This window comes from Argentina silus (assembly GCF_951799395.1).
Source record: "Argentina silus genome assembly, chromosome: 10".
NCBI classification, from domain to species: Eukaryota; Metazoa; Chordata; class Actinopteri; order Argentiniformes; family Argentinidae; genus Argentina; species Argentina silus.
Window position 1 is genome coordinate 13,172,409 of NC_139664.1, and position 23,966 is coordinate 13,196,374.

Sequence of the window (23,966 nt, forward strand, 5' to 3'; positions counted from 1 at the left end):
TAAACTCGCCGTCACTTTATTCTTCACGATAGAATTCCATCCTCAGGTTTGTTGAGGATGAGGTTTCCGAATAGCAGACAGTGCCCAATGGAAGGAGATGGGAAGAAGGAGCAGGCTCCCCCATTTAGAAACCCTTTTGTGCATGACTTGAAATTCACCTCACTTGAAAAGGCGAAGGTAAGATAACATGATTTGTGCTGGCGTAAGAACACATTTGAGCTGTGTCCTTGGATAGCTTATGATGAGGCAGGCTAGATAATACATGGATTTTATTGCTAGCGGAACGTGAGCTAGCCTGACTGCCCTCTTGTGTCGTGGATTTCATTAGCTACTAGCAACTTTAGCTAGCTAGCTAAACAAGTTACTGACAATCCCCTAGCCTGGCTGAATAAATAGTTGTCTTGTAGCTAGCTAAGCCCCCCATGTCAATGAGTGTGGACTACATAGATGCTTGTCATCATGCCATGGCCATGGGCAGAGACTTCCAAATACCTGAGTCTGAGTAGTGTTGCAAGCCAAGATAGAGAGCAACATGTAGCTAGTCTGCTATACGTCTGGATCGCTGGCAAGCTTACTAGCTCGATAGCAATACAGTCGCAAGAGGCCCACACACACAGTCCCAGTAATCGTAGTGGGGCCAGCGAGCTACTTTGATTGACATACATGCCATCATGATGTGTTCGCAGTGCACGTGCGAGGTTGTTGTACACAGTATGCTGGAGAATTTCTAGTGAGCCAGGTACAGTAGATCTCGATAGTCAACTTCCAAGTCACACAAGGGGTGAAGTGAACCAGGTACAGACATGTGCATATTAATTAGTTTGACATGACTTGTTAGGTAACTCATGTTCAGCTGATCATGTTGCACAGGTGAAATTAGATGTAGGCTTATGCATGTTGCAGTAGACATACATTTGCATGAAGAGGCTTGCTGTCAGCATCCATGCATGCAAATTAGGCTATGCATGTTGATATGCTGTTTAGTGATTTAGCTTACATCAACTTGAGATCATTCTCAGCCCATGGAATTATCTGTTCATCTGGTCTATGACTATGACTATGAAGTGCAAGTTCCTGGTCTTGTTAATTCAGAAAATCCTGACATGTAGGGTCAATCAAATGTTTCTGCCATGGGATTTTTCATTTGTTTTCTCTTCACTTAATCACTCAGAAACCTGTTACATTTCCTCACTTATGCTATCTTTCTCCGAGTACTGATTTTGCTCTGCAAAATAAAAGGGGGAACACTATACAGCTGCCTACTGAATAATGCTACATGGACATCTATACTACATACTAGGTTTGGGCGGTATAACGGTAATACGATATCCCGCGGGATATGAAAATGCCCACGGTATGCTTTTCAACATGTTTCAAAACATTTCTGCTCCATTATCTATCAAACTGCTAAATTAAGCGCTGGTTGTCAATTCAAATGCTGTTACAGTGCTGCTGGTCGGAGAAATAATTATAATGTTTCACTTTCAGGAATGTAACTTTTGGGGTGTTGCACATGACCTCTTCCACCTAAGGTTAGAGAAGGAGAAAAAAAGATGACTTGCACTAATGACTTGGTCCCTAAAAAGAAAGCCAGCTATATGGCAGCATTTCAGGCTCCGACCCGATGATAAAGGAGAGCCTGCAGATTTGGACACGGTTATTTGCAAGATTTGCATGAAAAAGATGACGGCCAGAGATGGGAACACGAATGGGAACTAATCTACACTCGCACCTCATACTGAAACACCCATTAACAGCTGCACGGATGGGAGATAGTCTGTGTCAAGGGTTCAGACAGCTATTCGCTGACAACAGAACATGACGCCATGCATGTAGTTAACTGTCCACTTTGTCACACCCGACTGGAAACTACAGTCAAAATGCCTACAGACTAGCTTTTTTCCAGAAAACCACAGTGCGTTGTCAACGTTGTTGATGCACTCCGCGCGACACTTATGGATTGGAAGTTAGATAAGAATATACTCTTGGCCATAATGACTGACAATGCTGCTAACATTGCAGCCGCCTTCAGGGCCCTGAATTGGCCATGGATCAACTGCTTTGGCCACAACCTCAATCTGGCGGTGACAAACGCAGTGCAGGACCAGAGGCAACGGACAGAGCGGGCCCTCGGAGTCTGCCGTGCCGTTACCGTCGCCTTTTCTCAAAAAGCTCAAAAAGAAGCAAGCGGAATTAGGGCTCCCAGAGCATAGTCTCATAACTGTAACTAAATCAATATTGTATAGACATATAGATGTCTATAGCCTATAGGCTATATAACATAGGACATGAGACATGTTATATTATTACGAATGCAGTGTGTGATGCTTATTATTAAGCTATCATATTATGCTGTTTAGTTTAGTTTGTCAAACTGTGATCAGGATGTAAAGTTTAAATTATTGTTTAGGCTAAATGTCATACGGTATAGCAGTCACCACATAAGTAATTCAATTTTTCAATGTAGATTAAATATATGGAGCAAAGCCGGCTCCCGCCAGCCCCCTGCAATGTAATTTTTTATTTTATTTTTTCGCGGTAATACCACGGTAAAATTTGAGGACGGTATACAGGCGTGAAAAAATGTATACCTCCCAACCCTACTATATACTATAACATATGATCACAGCCTCCAAGAACAATCACATCTAGATATTCCTTGAATAAGGCCTTTTATACTTGGTCCATGATTGGAGATCACCTGTACAGTATTCCCCACTTTCTTGGACATGTTTCCTGTCTTGTGGGAGAATTGAAGTAGACTGAATGTGCTAGGCACAGGTAAAATAAAGTATCTTGTTACCAGGAATCCTAGTGACCTAGGGTGGTTCTCACCCTTGTGTTTCCTCTCCACTTTGACTGAGAGTAATAAAAGGCAGCTAGGATGTCAGGTATCATGTAGTGCGGTGGAGATCATGTTTCAATATGCTTTCATAAAGGCCTGATCCACAATAAGCATTCTGATTCTCCTTGTAAGATAGTCTACCTAGTGACAGACATATTGATGTTAATATGCAGTAGCCTACAGTTGCTCTTATAACTGTGTAGAAGAGGTAATGCTATAATTACGTTAGTAACAACATTGTATAGGCCTACATGTTTTTTTCCATAGGGAATTCAGTAATTTCTTGTAATTACAAAGTAATGCTGTTAAGTAGGTTAAGTAGGTTTTGTTATTAACACTATTAGAGTAAGGACCAGTCAAATTCTGTAACTTTATGCAGTAAGATCTCGAAAGCCGTTTTGCGTTAGCTGCCAATGTTTCTTTGTATACCCACATTCTGTGTTTGCAAAACTGGCTAATGATTTTGTCCAATACGACTTACAGGAAAACAATTCTAATCTCTCTTTATCCAGCTAAACCAACAAGTCAATGAGGATTTTATTGCTGTATTAGAGGTCTAACGACCCTTGAGCACAATTTGGCATTACGTTTATTCATTTATTCAACTCCACACAGCAACGAAAAAATCAGTGTTTTATAAAAGGCCCCCTCCAGTCAAAATCGAACATTTAAGCTATTATTGAAAATACAAGCACCAATGCATTTCAGCAATGATGATAACAATCTGTCCCATTTCTGCTGCTCTACGTGCAGAACAGGGGAAAGAGGAGAACGATATGTGGCCAACCTTTACGCGCAGCTCTCGACATGCTGCATATAGCCAAAGGGATATGTTGATCTGGTTATTTACACAGCCATCCTAAGCATTCATTTTGCGGCCATTGTAGGTGTTGTTATAGTTATTGATCCCAGTAATTGCTTCTTTTTTATGAAGAGAAGTCCAAATGTTTTCTACCTTGACCCCAAGTTCACCTGACCAGGGCACAAATAGAAGCGCCAATAACAAGTCCAAACAAGCACAAAATAATGTGAAGCAATAATGACAAGGAATATATGCGTAACTACACACCAGATACAAGTTATTTGTTGATAATATCAGATACTACTGTACCCTCAGACTATGCGCCTTTACGCAATGGCATCAGTGTTTGTTCATCCACGCTGATCCTCCTTCTGCTCCAATACTTCAACAACAAATTATCTTTGGGTTGGCTCAAATTTCTGATAATTAATATGGGCCAGGTCGGTTTTGGGTTGAGTGTTGTGCATGCCTTAGGGTAGGTCTATGGTTATGACAAACAGAATTTTGGTGTGGGCCATGGCCGAAGTTGGGAGAAGGGTATCCATTGCCATGTCCTCCTAAATAGTAGCCTGTTAGTGAGACACCTCCAGGTCGGGACCACATAAAACAAACCTTCCATCATTGCTATTCTGCCTTGATTGGCGCAATGGTTTTTTTCATGGTTCCGATGTGAGTTTCCATGGCATTATCATCATTGAGGAGAGACAGATTTGTGCTGCGGGGGGGGGGGGAAATCAACATTCTAGTTACTTGGCAGTATGTTAGCAGTCTATTTGTAATTTAGAAATTTTAGCAATGCTAAAAAAAAATATAACAGGAGGAAAGGTTAAGGTTTATTAATTCAAGTCTTCATTGACACTGTTGGAGCTGCTCTGTGGCTGTTCACCATTGTTCCACGGATCACGAATGGGGATCATTGCCGCCCACTGTCTTGCAGATTGATTAGTGTCAAGTTACCTAAAAAGTTCAGAGAGCCAGGCGTACTACGTGTACACAACCATTTTCAGCCTAAAATATGTCAAGAAATTCATTATAATGATGGAATGAATTCCGATTTGATGCCAAGCTTGGCCTATAGGCTAGTTGTAAACCAACAAAGTTAAATTGATTGCTGGGTTGTTGAAACTCCCCTGTGATAACAGATGGTCTGCCCCACACTCAATGGATGATGTGAAACTAACAAATCTGGACACTTGGGCACCTCGACAACTTTTCATGCCGATGGAAAATGTTTTACGACATTTTTCTCCAAGGAAATTGCAGAAAACGGAAGAATTTGGCTTTAGAAGCGTGTGTTTCTGGTTTTGTGATGTCTGCCATGAAGGTTTCTACTGATGTAATCTAGGTCAACAGTTTCACCACTGATTTCTTCCGCTGCCTCTCCATGAAACTAACTTTGTCTTTTTAGTTGGTTAATCTTGTTTTAAATGATGACTACTGAAGTGGTTTGTATAACAGAGGATTTGTTTACTGTCATCAAGTCTTGTAACCCAACCCCCTTATGGTAAAATGCCTCAAATCACTGATTCAACCTCTCTATTGTAGCAAAGTGCATGCTTTAATTCAGTGAGACAAGCATGCATTCTCATGCTTTGGGTCCATATGAATATTTCACTAAATGCATAATGCATTACACCAGGCCATAGATATGCCATTGAATTCCATTCATAATATATCACCTATTCAAGCTCTTTGTCAAGCAGATTTTTTGATGAAGCCTGTTGCTAATTTAGGCCTAAATGAATTTCTGACCATGCAGATAAACTCTCCTTTCCCACCCTCTGTTTCTTTTAACTATTAGATAGGCTAGGTCATACACAAGCGGAGTATAGCCTAGCTATTGGTTTTTTTGTGTTTGGTGTTTGGGACTAATAGGATTGTAGTTACATGTGTTCTTGGTCATGTTTGAATTGATTTTAGCATTCTCATTGTGCAAATTGGATTTTAGTGGGTGAGTTAGGATAGGTGGAGGAAACCTCATGGAGCATGGGCACAATCTGAACAATGATGGACCTCACAACTGTCAACCTTACAGCTGTGAGTTGATGAAAGATGGGCTTGATTTCGAAGAACCTCTATCAGGATAAGTAGAATGTAGGCCTTTTTAAGTCTCACATGATGGTTTGAAAACAATGCAGCCTATTAATTTGAATTTGATATTGTTGACTGTTATTGGCCATGTTTTGAGTCATGTTTTTATAAGCCTACAGTATGCGGTGTTGGCTTTATCCCATTCAGAGTGCTGCAGCGTCCTCAATTTCCCCCATTCCTAGCTAGCTCTGCAGTAATACAGCAGCACATCACAGGTTTGTGTGTCCCCATGGTGTAAGCCTACCTACCCTGCAGGCCCTGATGGAGAGACTCCTTTGATGATCAGCGGCTGCATGCCCACACCTTTTCTGCATTGCTGCCAAGTTGTGCCAACAGGTCACACAACAGAAGGTCTCTAGGTTGTTACCGGAGCACACTGACCGAGTGCACTGAGGTACCCGCAGCCCACAGGGTCTAACAGAGGTGGGATCATATACTCTACCTCCACACCAGGACCTGCGTTTTAGAAGAGGGTAAAAAAACCTGTCTTTCATCCATAGTTCTTTTTCAGCTGTCAGGCCAAACTTGCTTTTTTTTTTATTTTATTCTTCCACCCCATTTATTCATGAGGTTTTCCCCCTTGTTGGGGTTTCTGATTTATGGCTGTGGTGGTTTGTATGGAGATATTAATCACTTAGCTTGTCTTGGTTCAGTCAGCCACCGTTGAGTATTATGAGGTCAATAAATCTCTTTTCCTACTGCCTAGCATTGCATTGCATATCCCATTTGTGGGATATGGGGAAACGTTGCTTTTGAGCACACACAGTATAGGCTAGGTGTTTGTGTTTGGTGGGGTGCTACTACACGTTAAGAGTGGGTAAGGTGAGTTCCCATACCATGTGAAGTGCTTTGTGGGCTCCAATTTGCTTGCGCTAAAGAGTGGTTAACTAAAACCATGTGCAAAAATTGTTTAGGTATTCTGTGTCACCACAAATTGCGTCTGTCCTGACCAACACATATTTGACACCAACATAGGCGGGGCAGTAAATGGGAGTGTCGGTGGATTTCTCAAATTCAAAACTACAATATGATGTTCCACTTTCAGTAATTACCAATAGGTGAAAATAGACACTTAGGCCTATTTGAACAAGTAGCAGTTGTCGCCTGTCTTTGATACGGTATAAAATCAAATCGGAGAATATCTTAAACATTGTAAAACTGTAGGAAAATATGCATACCTACTTCATAGAAAATACGTTTGGAGAGCCTTTACGCACAAACTAAAAACATGGTTGTTAGAATCATTCTGAAAGTTGTCAAATTCCACTTCTTCAGTCCATGGTAATATTGGGATGTGGAAAATAAAACGTACATACAATATGTCTGTGTAAGTCCAACCCCCGCTGCATGATCGCCCACACTGATAATTGGAACTGTGTGCATCGCTGTTTAACAGGTTCAAACATGAACAGGGTCAAACCTTGCACTACACAATGATCCCCGCAATGTATTTCTTTTATATTGAATATGATCAACTATTGCCAGTGACCTGAAGTTGCCTACAATAGGCTACTGTAATAATAACTAGTCACAGTCCTGACAGTGTTTACAGAAAAAGTTATGAATCTATATTAATAATATAATGTATAGTAATATATGCCATTTAGCTGACGCTTTTATCCAAAGCAACTTACATTGCAGTGAGAGCATACATTTTTCAGTCTATATGGTCCCAGCGGGAATCGAACCCACAGCCTAATCGCTGTTAGCGCCATGCTCTACCAGCTGAGCCACAGAGGACCAATAATTGTACGGTTTGTTTAACTTTGCTTGGTTTTTGTTTGGCATACGTTTGAAAGTGAAAAATCGAGTCCCAGCAACATTCTATTACCATGGAATTGCCCCCACAGTATATCTTAAATCCAGTTTAATGAAGATGGTCTACTCTTGAGTCTACCGAGTTCTTGGAAAATAGAAATTGTTCACACTTTTGCCTTTGTAGTAACACGTTTATTACTCAAGTAACATTGTGTCACTATGTTGTTGTTACTTAGTGCTAATACGGCTAATTTGTAATTACTAGTATGGAAGTTGAGCACTTATTACACAAATAAATGAGGTACTGTTCATAATTTGTATTTTTTTAACTGAAAAAAAAAGCCTACAATGTGCTCATAGTATATGGCCCCTTCCTCTGGTGCTCTCTGTTGCTATCCTCTCTGTCTTTATCTCTTGGAGGAAGTCAGTGTGTCTTTACCCCAGGGGACCCACTTAATCACTCCCTCCGGACGTGGCCTTTGAGTTCAGTCACATCATGTGGCCCAATCCCTGTCACTATGACCACAGATGTAGACAATCAGACCAAATAAATCAAGAAGGAGGAAACCTACGACGACAGGTTGAAATAATCTCCGATCTAGACCTAGGCAGTGATGTCAAATTTGGCCAGTCCACCCAGTTCATGGTTTTTACACTCTGTAATGCTCTGGGACTTATTGAAGACGCAAACACGGACTGTTGTGATCCCACATGATGATCCTGCTTCAAGCCATTGACACAGGGACAGTGGAATGATCATTTCCTGTTCTCAATGCCGATGGATGGTGGCGAGAGAGTCTGCGATGATAGTGCCTCATTTCTCTTTGTGACGGGGGAACACATTAATAATGTATGCCTGCCTGCACAGTGGATAATGGGTTGAACTTCTGCTACTTACCATTGCCACATGCACACAATGACTGTGTTATAAATGTTTATGAAGGAAAGAGGTCTTACCGTTCTTTGACCTGTTTGTCAGTGTTTTTGGATGTGATATGGTGTGGCTGCTTGATGGTTGGGATAGGGCTAATGGTGGTTGTCTCCCCCAGTTTAGCATTTGCTCTGTCATCTATTACATCAGATGTGTCAAATGTGGCAAGATATGTCGAACAACTAGGCTTGGGCCTACACTCACTGAATATGCTGCATTATGGGTGAAATGCATAACCACAATGAAAGGGGGTGTTAAAAAGGAAGAGATTATTGCAATTGTTTTAAAGAACAATTGTGGGTTGTGCAAAGGCCCCTGTGGGAACAATGGTGAAAGGATGAGGTTAAAATCCAATAGTAAAAATATATATATATATTATTGTGGTAGCTGTGAATAGCCTATATTTAGACTGACTGTTACTGTAAAAATGTCATATTACTCTCACTAGAACTTAAAATAAAGTATTTTGCTGCTCCTTTATGGATGTATAAATAGCACCAGAACTATGTCCATCTTATGTAACCTAGCCTAGCTTAGCCTTTGGTTCATTGATTTTAGGTTAATCCTGTTTTATTTCAGACTTTTTGTTTGTTTATCATGAATATCCTCTAAGAGACTGATGTATCCCTGTCATAAGGCGTGATGATTGGGTGATTTAACAGATAGTGAAAGCGTGCTGCACAGTAGCGATTACAGAAAGATAAATGTTGACATAAGATAAGCCCTGAAAGCCAGGTATCATAAAAGCACTTGAGATAAACTATGGCTGACTCTGTGACACAACTTTGACAACAAAATAAGTGCGAGACCATATTATCGCCATGTATACATTTTTGCATTTTTGTTTATGAATTTTCACATTCCAGATTCAAATATCAATTCTAGTGATGGTTCTAAAGCAATACTACAAGTCTATCATATACAGGTTGGCACAGGCACCGGTTATCAGTAATCAGCTGCGTGCGGGTGGGCGGGCACATTTGCACAATTTTTTGTGTCAGTACAGTACATTAGTTTTGGTTGTTTTGGTTGTTTATTGCCCTACACGAGGCAGATTGTGGTCAGAGAAAACAGTGGTTGGCCAATCTGCATTGTGCCTGTTGGTCCTTCTTTGAGTGACGAGGTCTGCTGCTGTGTGTATTTGTAACGTACAGGAGGAGGGGATCTTTTAGGTCTCGGCCTGTCTAACCCTTTTTTAGTCTTGAATTAGTCTGAAGACTTAATTTGTATGGTGTTGAATAAGGTCTGTTATAGCCTACCTGTTACATCGGTATTCATTTTGTAGTCTTATGACTGACTTTCCTCTGTTTCACACTCTCTCCCCTCTGTTTCCCCAGATTGCCTTGATGACAGTCACATTGTTTCCCATCCGCTTGTTCTTGGCTGCATTCATGATGCTGCTGGCCTGGCCCTTTGCCTTCGTCGCGTCCATGGGTCGCTCAGAGGGAGCAGTGGAGCCCCAGTCCCTGTGGAGAAGGTAAGCCATTACTGCCAGCCACAAGCCCCATCTTGTTGAAACCACTGTCATCTTAATGGAAAAAGCTCATGAGGGAATTAGTTTCTGTTATTGCCATGGGCTTGTCGATGGGTAGGCCGAATGACGGATAGATATCAGAGTATAGAAAAGCATAGGCTAGATGTGTGATTGAAAATGCAAATATATCGTGACTAATTCCATCATACATAGCAGGTTGTGGACATGGGTTATGAACGGATAGTAAAGATGTTGAACAGAGAGGGTATGGTTTTAGTGTGTGACTCCTGGGCCAGTACACTGGGGAAGCAGGTGATTCACCTTGCCGGAGTGGAGCCTCAGTCTTCTCCCTCCCCGTACGTCACTGTGGGGAATAAATGAGACATGACTCATGGTTAGAGATGTGACAGCTTGCCTCGGCCGAGGACGCTGTTTGATCTACCATCTCTGCATGGGTGATATTGTCCTCTGGTGCTGATCACTGTCTCTGTTCATTCGCTGGCTGCTGGAACCTATTTGAAAGCTGCGACTGGCCCATTAGCTAGGCTAGCCTGGGCTGAGACACAGCTGGCCGGGGGGGATCAATAACAGGTGTGTGTGTGTGTGTGTGTGTGTGTGTGTGTGTGTGTGTGTGTGTGTGTGTGTGTGTGTGTGTGTGTGTGTGTGTGTGTGTGTGTGTGTGTGTGAGCATGCTCGGCGCGTATGTGTGTAATCTCGTCTGGGGCGCTCTACCTCTTTAATGTTGTGGTCTGGTGTCTCCGCAGGTTTGTGGACGTGGCTCTCAGGACAATCATGCGGGTCATGTGGTTTTCCGGAGGCTTCCATTGGATGTCGGTAAAGGGGCGACAGGCACTGCCAGCCGAGGCGCCAATCCTAACCCTAGCGCCCCACTCCTCCTACTTCGATGCCATTCCTGTTACCATGTCGATGGCTTCCATCGTGATGAAAGCAGAGAGCAAGGATATCCCAGTGTGGGGCAGTGAGTTTCATTCTCTCTCTCTCTCTCTCTCTCTCTCTCTCTCTCTCTCTCTTTCTCTCTTTCCTTCTCCTTCTCCTTCTCTTTCTGTCTTTCTTCCTCTTTCGCTTGCTTTCTTTTAGCCTACATTTTGCTCCTAATACCCTCTATTATGTCTCAGCAACACATTGGTGTCAATTACTGCTTCCTTGTACTGTGGAGATGGTCACCTGGGCCTAGGCTAGTAATAGCTGGCGGTGAATCAGCAGGCTATTACGTTCTATGCCAAGTATAGAAGACGGAGTCAATCCATGTTCTAAATGGCTCCTGTGAGGGTCATTGTAGTTTAACGCTGCCCTGTCTGCCTCACTGGCTCTTGGAGGGAGAACTGGATCATGGCCAGCTCTGTAGGATATAAACATGAGCTACCTTAAGTCAGTGTTCCCTGGTGTTAACAGAGAGAGCAATGGTAAGCATTTTATTCTATTAAGCTGTTTTTTTTTTTTACGGCTCCCAACAAAAGTGGATTGGGATAGTATATTGTATAATGCATACGCAAACATTCATAAATCCCTTTAGGTATGTTTCCTATCATGTCGTCTCATAACCTATCCAGCATCTCTTTTTTATAGAGGGCTTAAGAAAACCCAATGATTCAAACTAGCCTAGCCTATTCATCTAATCTAGCGGCAAAACGGCCTTTTGCTTTTTGACAATGCAGTATATCCAGTCAAATAATGGAATTAAGATGTGCATTTTCAGCCCGGAGATGTGTGTGATCCCTAAACATCTTGTTATATGGTAAGCAGCCGAAGCTGAACGATTGTAAATCAATTCCTAGTCAGCGGGCCTGTCCCTAATTGCATCAGCGGCTGCTGTTGAAGGGGAGCTCTCTGGAACTACCAGCACAGGCCAGATAAATAGAGGAATAATTGAGGAGACGTTGATGGATCACATCGGCAGCCATACATCACCACCGTGGCCATAACCACTTTAACACCGGCGTCTCAGGGTCCGAAAGCAACATCAGTTACACCGGCACCCCTGCTCCCCCAGTGCTCAGCCAGAGCCAATGGGTGACATTTAACACACAGCAATGGATAAAGGCGCAGAGAGGAGCTGCGTTTTAGCTTCAGATGCCTTCGATGACACGGCGCCAGGAGGGGAGCCGTGTAAAGACCACGCCAGGCACCACCAGCAGGGTGCCAAAGGCCAAGGAGTAGAGTTATTTTCAACTTCCCTTGTAGACTGCCAGCACAGCACGGTGGAATCTAGAGGAGGCATTAAGTCCCTGATCAGCCTCTGTGGCGTTGAGCCTCTCCCAGCTACTAATCCCCCCTGTAGCACAGAGCAATGATTCTCTCCTCCCTTCCCTCTCCTTCCTCTCCTTCTTTCCCTATGATCTATACTGTGTCAGCCAGTCAGGGCTTTAAATCATTAGTCCACCATCCAGAGGGCACTGTGAGTCTGGGGGCTGCTGGATGGATGGGTGTCCTGGGAGCGTTGACCTCATCGTGGCTGTGGGAGGATGGTATACAACCCCACTACTAAAGAGCCTGTACAGAGAACACACGTTAGACCCCTGTGCTCGAGAATAGACCCTTTCAGCTGCCGTTGGGGTGGAGAGACATGGTCGTAAGGTTCATCATAGCAGGTCTAGTAGCGACAGATGAAGAGGATGCACAGAAAAGCACTAGGAAGTGAGAGTGAAACCTTGAAGTTGCATTTGTGTGACATTTGCAACACTCTCAGTCAAGAAGTGGTTAGAGGTAAACAAATCGGAATTTGGGAAATAGCTTCTGTTATCAGCTGTGAAAAGGTTTTTCCATTATAAAATTGTTTATAGGACTTTGTCATAAGTCATTATGTTTATACAAAATGGTATCTGTCCTCTACAGTAACCAACAATTATATATTTTGTTTGTTGGTTTTATTTGTGTCCCGTCCTCCAGCCTTGATCAAGTACATCCGGCCAGTGTTTGTGTCACGGTCTGACCAGGATTCTAGAAAGAAGACCGTAGAAGAGATCAAACGCAGGGCTCATTCTGGAGGAGAGTGGCCTCAGGTAGAACTCCCCATTTCTCTCTTTCTCTTTCTCTTCTTCTTTTTCTCTCTCTATTGCCCTCTCTCTTGCTCTATTTCTTCATCGTCTCTCTCTCTTGCTCGACTGTATCTTGCTCTCTTTCCCTCTCACACAACCCTCAGCAAACAATCCAGATGTGATAGCCAGCCTAACACTTTCAGAGTGTCTTGCAGAATAGCCTAATAGTATGTATGTGCTAACACTAATTTCTGTCTGTAACAGTTCACATTTCGCTCATTGCAGATAATGATTTTCCCAGAGGGAACATGCACCAACAGGTCCTGTCTAATCACGTTTAAGCCAGGTATGCGTTTTCTTCCCCTGATTCATTCTGCAAAGGCATTGGCTCATGCAAACCCAGCCCACGTATGCCCCATGTCCGAACTCAGTCTTGACATGAGAATGTGTCTATCATTCGTTTAGCCAACATGGAAATAAGTATGAAATACAATATGTATTATGCTGACATATGCAAAGTATCTTGAGTATTCATGACTAATTGTTCAATGTACGCGGGGGAGATCGTAAGACAGCATGGAACGTCGTCTGGAAACATCTTTTTACGGCAGTATTTTCCAAGCACTCTGTTACTGTCTTCGTGGGCCGGTCCACTGTGCTCCACTCCCTCTGCCCCCATGCCCCCCTCTGTAAAGTTATTAGTCATCATAAACTGGAGACCTTGGCATTTCTAACAGCCATGGCTGACACAGCTGCAGTGCTCCTTCTTCAAACCTGGTGCTACCGTTTACACAGTAGCACAAAAGAACAGTTAAACACTGACTTTCACCAATGCATTTTACAGTGTGTATATTCTTAGTCCGACTACAATGGTATATGTGTATAATGGTTTTGCATGGGTCTCCTTGTCCACAGGGGCGTTCATCCCAGCTCTGCCTGTGCAACCCGTGGTGATTCGCTACCCAAATAAAATGGTAAGAAACCAACACGTCATCAACCATATCCCCTGTCACTACTTCTCCCCTATCAACATCTCCCCAGCAACATCACCATCAATAGCATCACTGCAGCAACACAGACCTCAGCTCTGGAACCTGTCGGTAAACATGCTTCCTGCTGCTCAGGGCCACAGCCCCTTTTGCAGCAAACCGCCTCCTGTCACATTTACATCCATAACACGGATAGATTCACAGAAACAAGCGGTGTTATTGTCCTTTACTCCACAGCAAGGACAGATAACATAGTTTGTTGCCGTTATAATGTGATTTATTTATTGCCTGTCTAGGCTGTGTGATATTTCACCCAGCAACACCGCCTCTGCTACCGGTGGGTGAATCCCCTTGCTCTTGGGTGAACGATGCATCCTGGTACTCTTGCGGTTTCATGGGGATTTCCAGGAGGAAAACCACGATTTGACGTGTCCTTCACTGAGGTCTGTTAGCGTGAAGGCGGCGCAACGCAGCGTGGCAGTGAGGGATCTGGAGAGAGACGTCACTGATGCATCAACTGTCTGCTCAGTAGACTCCATTTATCTTTAGTACTCGCTGTAGCAGCAGTCACCCGCACCTCAGCCACAAGTGTGTTACAGTTGAGGTTCTCACAGGAAACGGAAACATAGCGCCAATTCACATTTGCTAAACTGCACATCATCAAATCTTTAGGGTTAGGGTTACAGTGATGGCACGGAATTAGTTTAATCAGGGGTTGGGGAAAGTCATATAGTCTGCTGTTTATGACTGAATTTGTAGCTTTCCTATTGTGTTGTTGTTTGAGTTTTTATTTGAGGCTCAAAGCACATTTCCCCTGCCCATTTATACTTCCATTGTGCAGTGTTTCCTAAGTGATGATAGGCTACACAATGTTTTGAGGATACAATAAATGTTTCATGATCTTCTAACCTTTAATTATTGTCAACATCCCCTCAGTTCATACCTATCTCTGTAGGGGGGGTGCACCCCCCTGTCATAGCAGTCAAATCATAGCTTTAGGTGCTAACCTATGTGTTCCACAGGTCTCCCAAAAGCAGCAGGGGGCCTAACCCCTCTCCCCTGCCTCTGTCCCCTGTGCCCCCCACAAGCAGCAGGGGGCCTAACCCCTCTCCCCTGCCTCTGTCCCCTGTGCCCCCCACAAGCAGCAGGGGGCCTCACCCCTCTCCCCTGCCTCTGTCCCCTGTGCCCCCCACAAGCAGCAGGGGGCCTAACCCCTCTCCCCTGCCTCTGTCCCCTGTGCCCCCCACAAGCAGCAGGGGGCCTCACCCCTCTCCCCTGCCTCTGTCCCCTGTGCCCCCCACAAGCAGCAGGAGGCCTAACCCCTCTCCCCTGCCTCTGTCCCTTGTGCCCCCCACAAGCAGCAGGGGGCCTAACCCCTCTCCACTGCCTCTGTCCCCTGTGCCCCCCACAAGCAGCAGGGGGCCTAACCCCTCTCCCCTGCCTCTGTCCCTTGTGCCCCCCACAAGCAGCAGGGGCCCTAACCCTTCTCCACTGCCTCTGTCCCCTGTGCCCCCCACAAGCAGCAGGGGGCCTAACCCCTCTCCACTGCCTCTGTCCCTTGTGCCCCCCACAAGCAGCAGGGGGGTCAAGACTACTAACTAATCCTGTACCTGACAACAAATTAAACTGATGAGCTGGCTATTACTGCTCTCACCTCCACTTGTTACATCCACCACCTTGTGTTTTACTCTTTTTCCTCATTTTTAAATTATTTTGTAAACTTTAGTTATTTACAGTTCTAAATGTAGTTCTCTTCCCTCTCTTCTCGCCTTACAGGATACGATTACTTGGACTTGGCAGGGGCCTGGAGCGTGAGTACTGGACTTCCTTTGTGTAAACATAAATGAGCCTTAAAAAGCACCAGTGGGTCACTGGCCGGTGCTATCTTCCATATGGGACAGAGAGGGTACTCTCTAGCCAGGCCGCTGATCCCATCATCTCTATGGTCTGAGAATTGAGAACCAAAGCAGTGAAAACTGGCACTGTGAGAAGAAGGCTGTCCCTGTTATAAGGCTCTTTATAATGTCCACAGGATGAATTGGGAAATGTTTTGTTTTGTTGAAGAAAACATAATGGCTCTCTGTGGTTTTGGCAGTGTTCCCAGTCTATCACTACAGACTGGGTCTGTTTAGAAGGTCATAGCGTGACTGTAAACACTCATAGCATTTTCCTCTAAAACCATACCACCGCTTCAGATGTTTCCATTCCCCTTTACTAGTGAGAGTTTAACTACTTAAAATCTGAATCATTTCAGAGTTCTGTGAGAGAAAGAGCTGTGATATAGAGCTGTTTGGGCATGCAATTCATTACTATGCTATGGCACCAGTTTTAAACACTTAACAAAACATGCACATCTGAAAATATCTTTGTTTTTTTCAGGTTTAAAATATTGTGGCTCACTCTCTGCCAGCTTCATAATGAGTTTGAAATTGAGGTGAGTGCAGAGGTGATGTTCCTGTGTTTTTAATGTGTCTTGTTTATCTTATTTTAGGGGCACTTGTCATGATTAAGCTACGTTGTGAGATAAAAAAAATATATATATGTTATTTGTACAGGATGCCAATTGCTCTAGGTGCTGCACAGCAGTGATACAAAATTACACAATAAGCATACATTTGTCGAAAAATAGTGCAACAATTTCCAATTCCAAGAATTTGTCTGAAGTTCGCATATCTATTTTTGGTAGCCTCTACTCTGCACTGCCCATTGCTCTTTGCACAGTTACAAGCACTCATGCTGGGGAATGTCACCTTGGCCTTTAAATGGAGTTTTGAGCAACACCTGTTCACCACTGACTGCCAGAACCCAGTGTTCCAATAGACACTGTAATTATGGATGTGAAGAAGAAGAGTCTGTGAGGATGTGTCATTAACAACAAAGACGTCCTCTCTGGTGGTTCGATGGCGCCATCATCTTTGCATTACCGTTTCCACTTGAATTCCAAAGGAGTGACATCCCCCTCCTCTGTGTTTGTCTCCTCTCTTGTCTCAGTACCTCCCTATTTACACCCCCTCGGAGGAGGAGAAGAAGAACCCCGCTCTGTTTGCGCACAATGTGAGGCGCCTCATGGCCAAGTAAGTCCCTGTGTTGAACATCATTGGCATTCCTGTCAGGCCGACGGCATGGCCTCGCACTGAGGCCCACAGGCTGCCCCAAAGTCATCCACGTGTGTAAAAGCTGCCCTACAGTCGCAAGGTTCCAGTTTATTTTAGCTGTGTGTGTGTGTGTGTTGTTTGTGTTTGTGTATGTACTGTATGAGTTCTAGTGTCTCTGAAATTATTTGTTTATTCACATTGTGTGTGGATGAATTTATTTGAACTTGAGTTAATCCTTGGAGGGAAATTGAAACGTCACAGGCTTACATGAAACACACATTACAGACATGGCAATTAATAGTGCTATTCTATTGCTATGACTTTGTCACATGCACAAAATATGTAAAAACTTTTTTTAAAACTCAATTACAATTCATCCATTAAGAGTGTGTGTGTACGTGTGTGTGTGTGGGTGTAAACTATGTCAGACTGTCTCCTGGTTAAATCTGTTTTCTGCCTCTCTAATTGTCTTTCCTGTGCTGTGTGCCGCAGGGCCCTTGAGGTCCCCATCACAGATTACTCCTTTGAGGACTGCCAGCTCACAATGGCTGAGAGCCAGCTGAGGCTTCCCGTGGACACATGTCTGCTGGAGTTCGCCAAGCTCGTTAGGAGACTGGGGTGAGTGGGACCTGCCCTAATCCCATGGCACTGTGACCCGAGGTGCTATCCTTCTAACTCGTACCCATTAGTGTGGATCATCCACCACTCACAAGAGTAGGATTTGTTTAGTACCTTATAATATACACTTCATTCATGAGTTGACTGATTGGTCTTTATCCTACTATGAGTTTGATGTCTGGCCTTGCGTGAACGTGTGGGTTTGAATGTGCAGGTTGAAGCCAGCCAACACTGAGAAGGTCCTGCAGGAGTATGGGAACAGAGCCAGGAAGTTGGAAGGTGAAAAACTGGGTCTGGAGGACTTTGCCCAGTATCTAGACGTCCCAGTGTCAGACATGCTGAGAGACATGTTTGCCCTCTTTGACGAGGTAAGCGCAGAAAAGACTCAGTGTTACTGTAGCATCCTCTCAGGGCATCTCATTTACTCTAATCTTCGGTTTGTTATGTCTTTAGCATGAAGATAACACCATGGATATCAGAGAATATGTGATCGCCTTATCTGTTGTATGCAGACCTGCAAAAACTCTGGAGACGATGCAATTGGCCTTCAAGGTACGTTCCGTTCTCACTTCACGCTCGTTTAGAGGCATTAAATTCGTTTAACAAATACAAACTGTGCAATTTATTATTATTTAATTTGACATTTGAGAAGATATATTGGTGATCTGATTTATGTAGTTTGTGTAGATTTGAGGGGTCACGGTCAGCTGGTCATGGGGGTCGGTCTGTCTGGCTGAATATGTCCATGTTGTATCAGATGTTTGAGGCAGAGGAGGATGGGGCTATCACAGAGGTCGAGTTGGCCTGCATTCTGAAGACAGCCTTAGGAGTGCAACACCTCAGTGCAACACGCCTATTCACTGCTATTGATGTGGACGACAAAGGAAAACTCACCTTCGGTAACAAACATTTTGCTGCTACAGTTATTTTGTAGTTTCTAATTATTAACAGTGTTCCGATACCATCTTTTATTTAAATGTACCTGTTGGCTGGCATTATATAACCTTTGCTTTCATAACATTTTCTTTGTGTGTGGTGCCCCCTTGTGGCAGACAAGTTAAGGAGCTTTGTGGAACAGCACCCTGACTTTGCCGAGGAGTATCTGTACATGGACAATACAGGCTTCCAGAGCTGCGCTCATCATGACACCAAGCCCAAACCTGTGGCCAATGGCATCCGCCCCAACTCCACCCCAGGAGACCATGACATCACAAGAGACGCTTTACTGAAGAAACACAACTGAGCCACTGTCATCCCAGTCAGTCCACCTCTCCTGGAGAGAGAGTGGTAGTGGTGAGGGGGTTGAGTGAAGGCTATATATGGTCAGTCAGATACACAAATGAGAAGTTTACCCCTTGTTACCGTATCCATAACATTTATGCGGTTAATTTAGCTTGGTGATCTAACTTTTTATTTTTTATTTGTTCTTAGAAAGTAACATTTAAACGCCAAACAATGGCAATTCAGATAAATGTGAATACTTGAAGGGCAAGCACTTATTTAATTTCCTCCTTTGGGGATTTTGGTGTGGTACAACTGACTGCATGTTTTTAAAAAGAGGGAAGCAAAAAAGCCCCAGTCAGTGAAGTGAATTCAGTGTTTCATTCTTTTTGTTTTGTTACCTCTCTTTGTTTCTTCTTTATTATGGTAGCTGCCTTTTTCAATGAAGATGTAAGTGTGCATGGGCTCGTTGCTTTGAGCAGTATATAGGGGAAGACTGACTGAGAGGCCTTGGAGCGCCAGTGACAATTGTCTGACCACTTTGGGGCTCTAACTCAGCTTCTTAGAGTGGATCAAATTGGAGGTGCGAATTGGCTGACATAAGATGCTGGTTGAAATCAATATGAGCCGGTCATATTTTGTTTTAGCTCAGGGTTCAGTAACAAGACTAAATCAAACTTGTACAAATGTAATCATGTGATACTCATCCAGTGATTCCCATGTTCCAGGCATGTTGCCTTTCAGTAGAAAGTCAGTGCTCTTAGAAGAACACAACTGTTTCCTTCACACAAACCTCACCAACTCTATTTTTTCAGTGAGATATTGTAGAGCTATTTTTCAATTACTAAAATGAAAATATACTGGTATGGACCAAAAATGTTGAGTGAGTGTGCGGTTAACTTTTGTTGGTAGTGCCCAGTTGAACCAGCGGTGTAATGGCTTTAAGGAAAAACATATTTCATTTGAACAGAATGTGTACCTTACGGTCCAACCTCTAAAAATCCATTTCCTTTTTAGCATTCAGTGGCCAAATGTTTCTTCAGAGGTCTATGCTTGAAAGGATACCATACGGTTGAAATCTAATTCCTCATGCCTCATACATTGCACTTGTATTTTTCATTAGATCAGTCCAACACATCCATGCTCTTCCTCCAAACTGGTAATTAGTAGCTTGCTACTGTAGGTTTTGTGTAGAAACTGAATAGATCAAATTATAATCTTCTAAAATGTCAGCTTTTCTGAACAAACATTATTTGTCCCATAATTTAATCAACACCTCTCTCTCTCTCACTCTCTCATGTTTCATATGTGACCAAAATGTCTCCAACATTTGTGTTAGTTCACATGGGAAAACTGTATAATCATTCTTCTTATGTAGAAGGACATGTATTTACAGAGAGCTTTGCACCTTTTTAAGTCTGCACCTTTTAAATGTCACATGTAGTTCAACCCCAAGTAGAATTGTTTTGGGATTGATTTATGTAGTGTTATGATGGAAGTACACTGTGCACATACTTTTATTCTGGACTGAAATTCCTTTTCTGTAATGCACAAAGGGAATTTAGATTTATTGAGACATTACATTTTTACCATTAGATTAAGTTTTCTAATGCACCCACTGATGGTATTGTTGACACCGTACCTGCATCCTGTACACACAGCACGACATTTTAGGTTTTCTCATCCATGTTTGCACTTTTACACTCCACATAGCTAAATCAGTGATTAAGAAATTCCGAACTTCCATATCATTGCCTATTTTTGCCATTGTACAAACGTGATCAGGTTTTGAAGGTGGTGTTACTCATTATTCACAATGTTTTTATTGAAGAGTAGTCCTGAATCTCATTTAATGATTTTCTATTGACACTTTTGCATTGAGATATATTAAGGAGTGTTGAAATCAGGATTTTTTTTTTTTGATAGATACACTATGTTGCTAATTTCAATGATTTAACCTACAGAGAGAATCTTTATTGGTTATATCCTAGGCCAACTTGCTGGTACTGTAGACATTTTTCACAAGAAGGAAATAAATATGATACTGTAAACTAGGAAAGACTGTTAACCTTTAGATTGTCCTCTGTTGACACAGTTTGATTAGACCTGTGTGTAGGTACCCTGTAGATATTAATTCAAAGATTAAAAGGAAATGTCACATTTCATTTCCTGCTTCAAACACCCAACAGTTTCAAGTGAACGCATACATTGGTACCTTTGCTACTGCACATGAATCAGTGTTTTCACATTTAACCAGTATATCACAAGTGTGTTGTTTAACTTTCCTATAGGGGTTTTTCCATCGTATTGAGCAATGAATCCTGAATATAACTTGTTGCCATTAGATTCATAATCATATCCCCAGCATGGCTTTCAGTGAGACAATATTCTACATCTCCACCTCTAAATCTTTTAAAGGTATTTTTGTCATATGTAAAAGTTCTCATATGTATTTTGAATATTCCAAATGCAGGGCATTTTGTGAATCTCTGATGTACATTAATTGACTTTTTTTTCACTGCCATGACAAAGATCTGTGATCTTCTATCCTGTATGGATTGTATTGACGGTCTAAATAAGTCATTTTTTTTCTAGTGATGGGCACTGATATGGAAAGTCCATATCGATATCAGTTGAATTATTTCGATGTAATATCAATATATTGATTGTAAAAGCTTTAAAAGAAAGCTATAAACAGCGCCGGCTGCAGGCATCAAGGGAAGAAGAACAATAGCCTGCATCCTACAGCTACGGAATCATTTCTCTGTTGGCTTGCACTCAATAAATTAGTAAAGCAATCAACTTAATTGTTGGATGAAAATAGGCCGACGACAGATGATATGAAAGCGTGCTCACATACACACGCGCGTGCCCGCTTACAACGTTTGCTCCGCTGGCTTTCCAACAAGCTTTAGACGTTTTCTAAATTCTTCGCTAACAAGAACCCTCCACCAGCACAACGAAAGGGAACTTGTTTGGCTACCAAACACACTGCATATCCGAATAAAGTGTGTTGCCTACGCGGCTGCGCTGTGCTTTACTTCCAGCAACAAAAATAGTAGTTGCGTCTAACGTGAGCCGCTGTGGTGGAGATGAGTCACCGTGTGGTGTTGAAAACGGCTGATTTCAAGCTGGATCTCGCTCGTTTTTGAGAGTTGAGACGCACATTCGGGATCGCTAGACAGCTGGGACAGAGTCTGTTAGCGGCTTTGTTTCAGATAGCGGGATTTGCACGGACACGTCAAGTCACACGCCCCATTCCCGCGCATACAGGATAGTGCGATATTCAACACTTACCGATATCGACTGATCTATTATCGATATCGGTGCCCACCACAAATGTTTTCCTTTTGTATGATACTGAATAGTTTTGTGCTGTATTCATCAAACATAGCTGAACGTTTATCGTTATTATTGTTATTACTATTATGCTGAGTTGACTGCTTAGATACAAAATGCAGATTTCATATAAAAACCGATAGCCTTGAATCTATATATGATTTTTATGATTAAAAGAGAATGTATAGACAATCTGTCACAATCAGAAGCTACTCAAAAGCTTATGTAACAATGTACTGAAATCATTTAAAAAATGTTTTGTATCTTGCTCCTATTTGAACCACCTTGACCCTAGTCAAAACGTACAGGTTGAACTACAGTCAGGTGTGATTGTTCTGTGCGTTTGGCCTTGACGTGTTGTTTATTTTACATATGACAGGCCTTCGGACAGACTCTCTAGACTGTAAGCACATAGCCACGTGACCTTTATTAGAATAAACCACCACTCTTTACTTTTCCCCCATGAATATGTTTATACGTTTTCTATTTTTCCTGAGAAATGTGACTGAGAATGATGTTTCGCATGTCAAAGTTATAGGTTACTACAGCTACAGTTGTATATGATAGTTCAAATTTGTTATGAAACGGAGTACAGTATAGAGATCTTGAATTTTGGTATTCCCACTTCCACTTTTTTTAAGAATGAGGTCTGTCTCAATCTGATTGTGTATACTTATCTCAGTTTTGTAAAACCGTGTTGTCTCAGGATCTTTGAACTGTCGTAGCTTGGTAATGGCTCAGATGATTGAAAAAGTAGGCGCAGTACTGCACAACTTACAGTGATTTCTAAGTTGGTGCTGTGGGATGCAAACAATCGATACAAGTTATTTATTCCATAAATGTACAGTAAATGGCTCATTCAAGGAGAAGTCAAAACACAAGATACTACACACACACACACACACACAGACACATATATATATATATATATATATATATATATATATATATATATATATATATATATATATATATATATATATATATATATATATATATATATATATATATATATATTAGTCAATATCAGACTGGACAAGTAGTCCTGTAATGCCTGTCTTATATTGCATCTAAAATAAATATCTAGACAAATGTAGTATAACGTGCTCCTTTTAAGACTAAAAATATGGGATTGTTTAGGTAGCTGTGAAATTATACACATTTCCTGACTGAAATGTAAGCAGTTTTATAAAGTGGGTCCAGAAAGGAGGTCCTAGTACATACTTTTACTGTTCAATCATGTTGTCTGACTTTATTTTTAAATACCTCACAAAAGAATCATTTAGTTTTGTATCTGTTTTTAAATGGCTCTGAAGACAACTGTAAGAGCTGATTCTATTTATTCTACTGCTGCCTGCTTACACTGTGTCCTGCACTGAGCTAAAGACGAAAGACTATCTGTGTACTCGTGTTATTTTAGAGTGACACCTTTGTCTTTCTGATGGTTTGCTGTGGGACCATGTCGCTGAGTTTGCTGTTTCTCTGCAGCCTTTTCTATTTTCCCCTGAGTTTTATTTTAATGTATTTGAAGAGTCATTTCTGCAAGATACTTTGAATTGTCTGTTTGGGACTGCTATGATATATAACTTGTCAATGTGACTCTTTAATAAAAAAGAGAATTTGACACATGATTTGTGTATTGATGTGTGTTGTGTGTCTCTCCATTATGTCACCCCATGTCATTCTACAGTATGCTCCATGTAGGTTCAATGTTCTATGCCCAGCCCGATTTAGGTAGGAAAATGTTTTTGGCAAATTGCACACATGGCAATTGTCTCCCTCTTGAGGTTATAGAGCCAACTGCAGA

At 42.3% G+C, this 23,966-nt stretch overlaps 1 protein-coding gene across 1 annotated transcript; it reads left to right on the plus strand.

Annotated features, from left to right (window-relative positions):
- The first annotated feature begins 52 nt into the window (after window positions 1-52).
- LOC310811149 (lysophosphatidylcholine acyltransferase 1) lies at window positions 53-23,059 on the plus strand. The gene is made up of 14 exons (XM_083679232.1): window positions 53-177; window positions 9,765-9,904; window positions 10,666-10,880; window positions 12,809-12,921; window positions 13,183-13,243; window positions 13,813-13,871; window positions 15,663-15,697; window positions 16,266-16,320; window positions 16,878-16,960; window positions 17,474-17,599; window positions 17,814-17,967; window positions 18,053-18,151; window positions 18,357-18,498; window positions 18,652-23,059. The coding sequence occupies exons 1-14, from the start codon at window positions 58-60 to the stop codon at window positions 18,840-18,842; spliced, it is 1,593 nt and encodes a 530-aa protein (XP_083535358.1). The 5' UTR covers window positions 53-57; the 3' UTR covers window positions 18,843-23,059.
- Window positions 23,060-23,966: the final 907 nt, after the last annotated feature.

Bases quoted from the DNA above. Each gene is read 5' to 3' on its own strand.
- LOC310811149 (XM_083679232.1), top strand. From the start codon at position 58: ATGAGGTTTCCGAATAGCAGACAGTGCCCAATGGAAGGAGATGGGAAG. The intron at 15,698-16,265 runs GTGAGTACTGGA...TGTTTTTTTCAG, and splicing joins ACTTGGCAGGGGCCTGGAGC to GTTTAAAATATTGTGGCTCA. The intron at 16,961-17,473 runs GTAAGTCCCTGT...TGTGTGCCGCAG, and splicing joins GTGAGGCGCCTCATGGCCAA to GGCCCTTGAGGTCCCCATCA.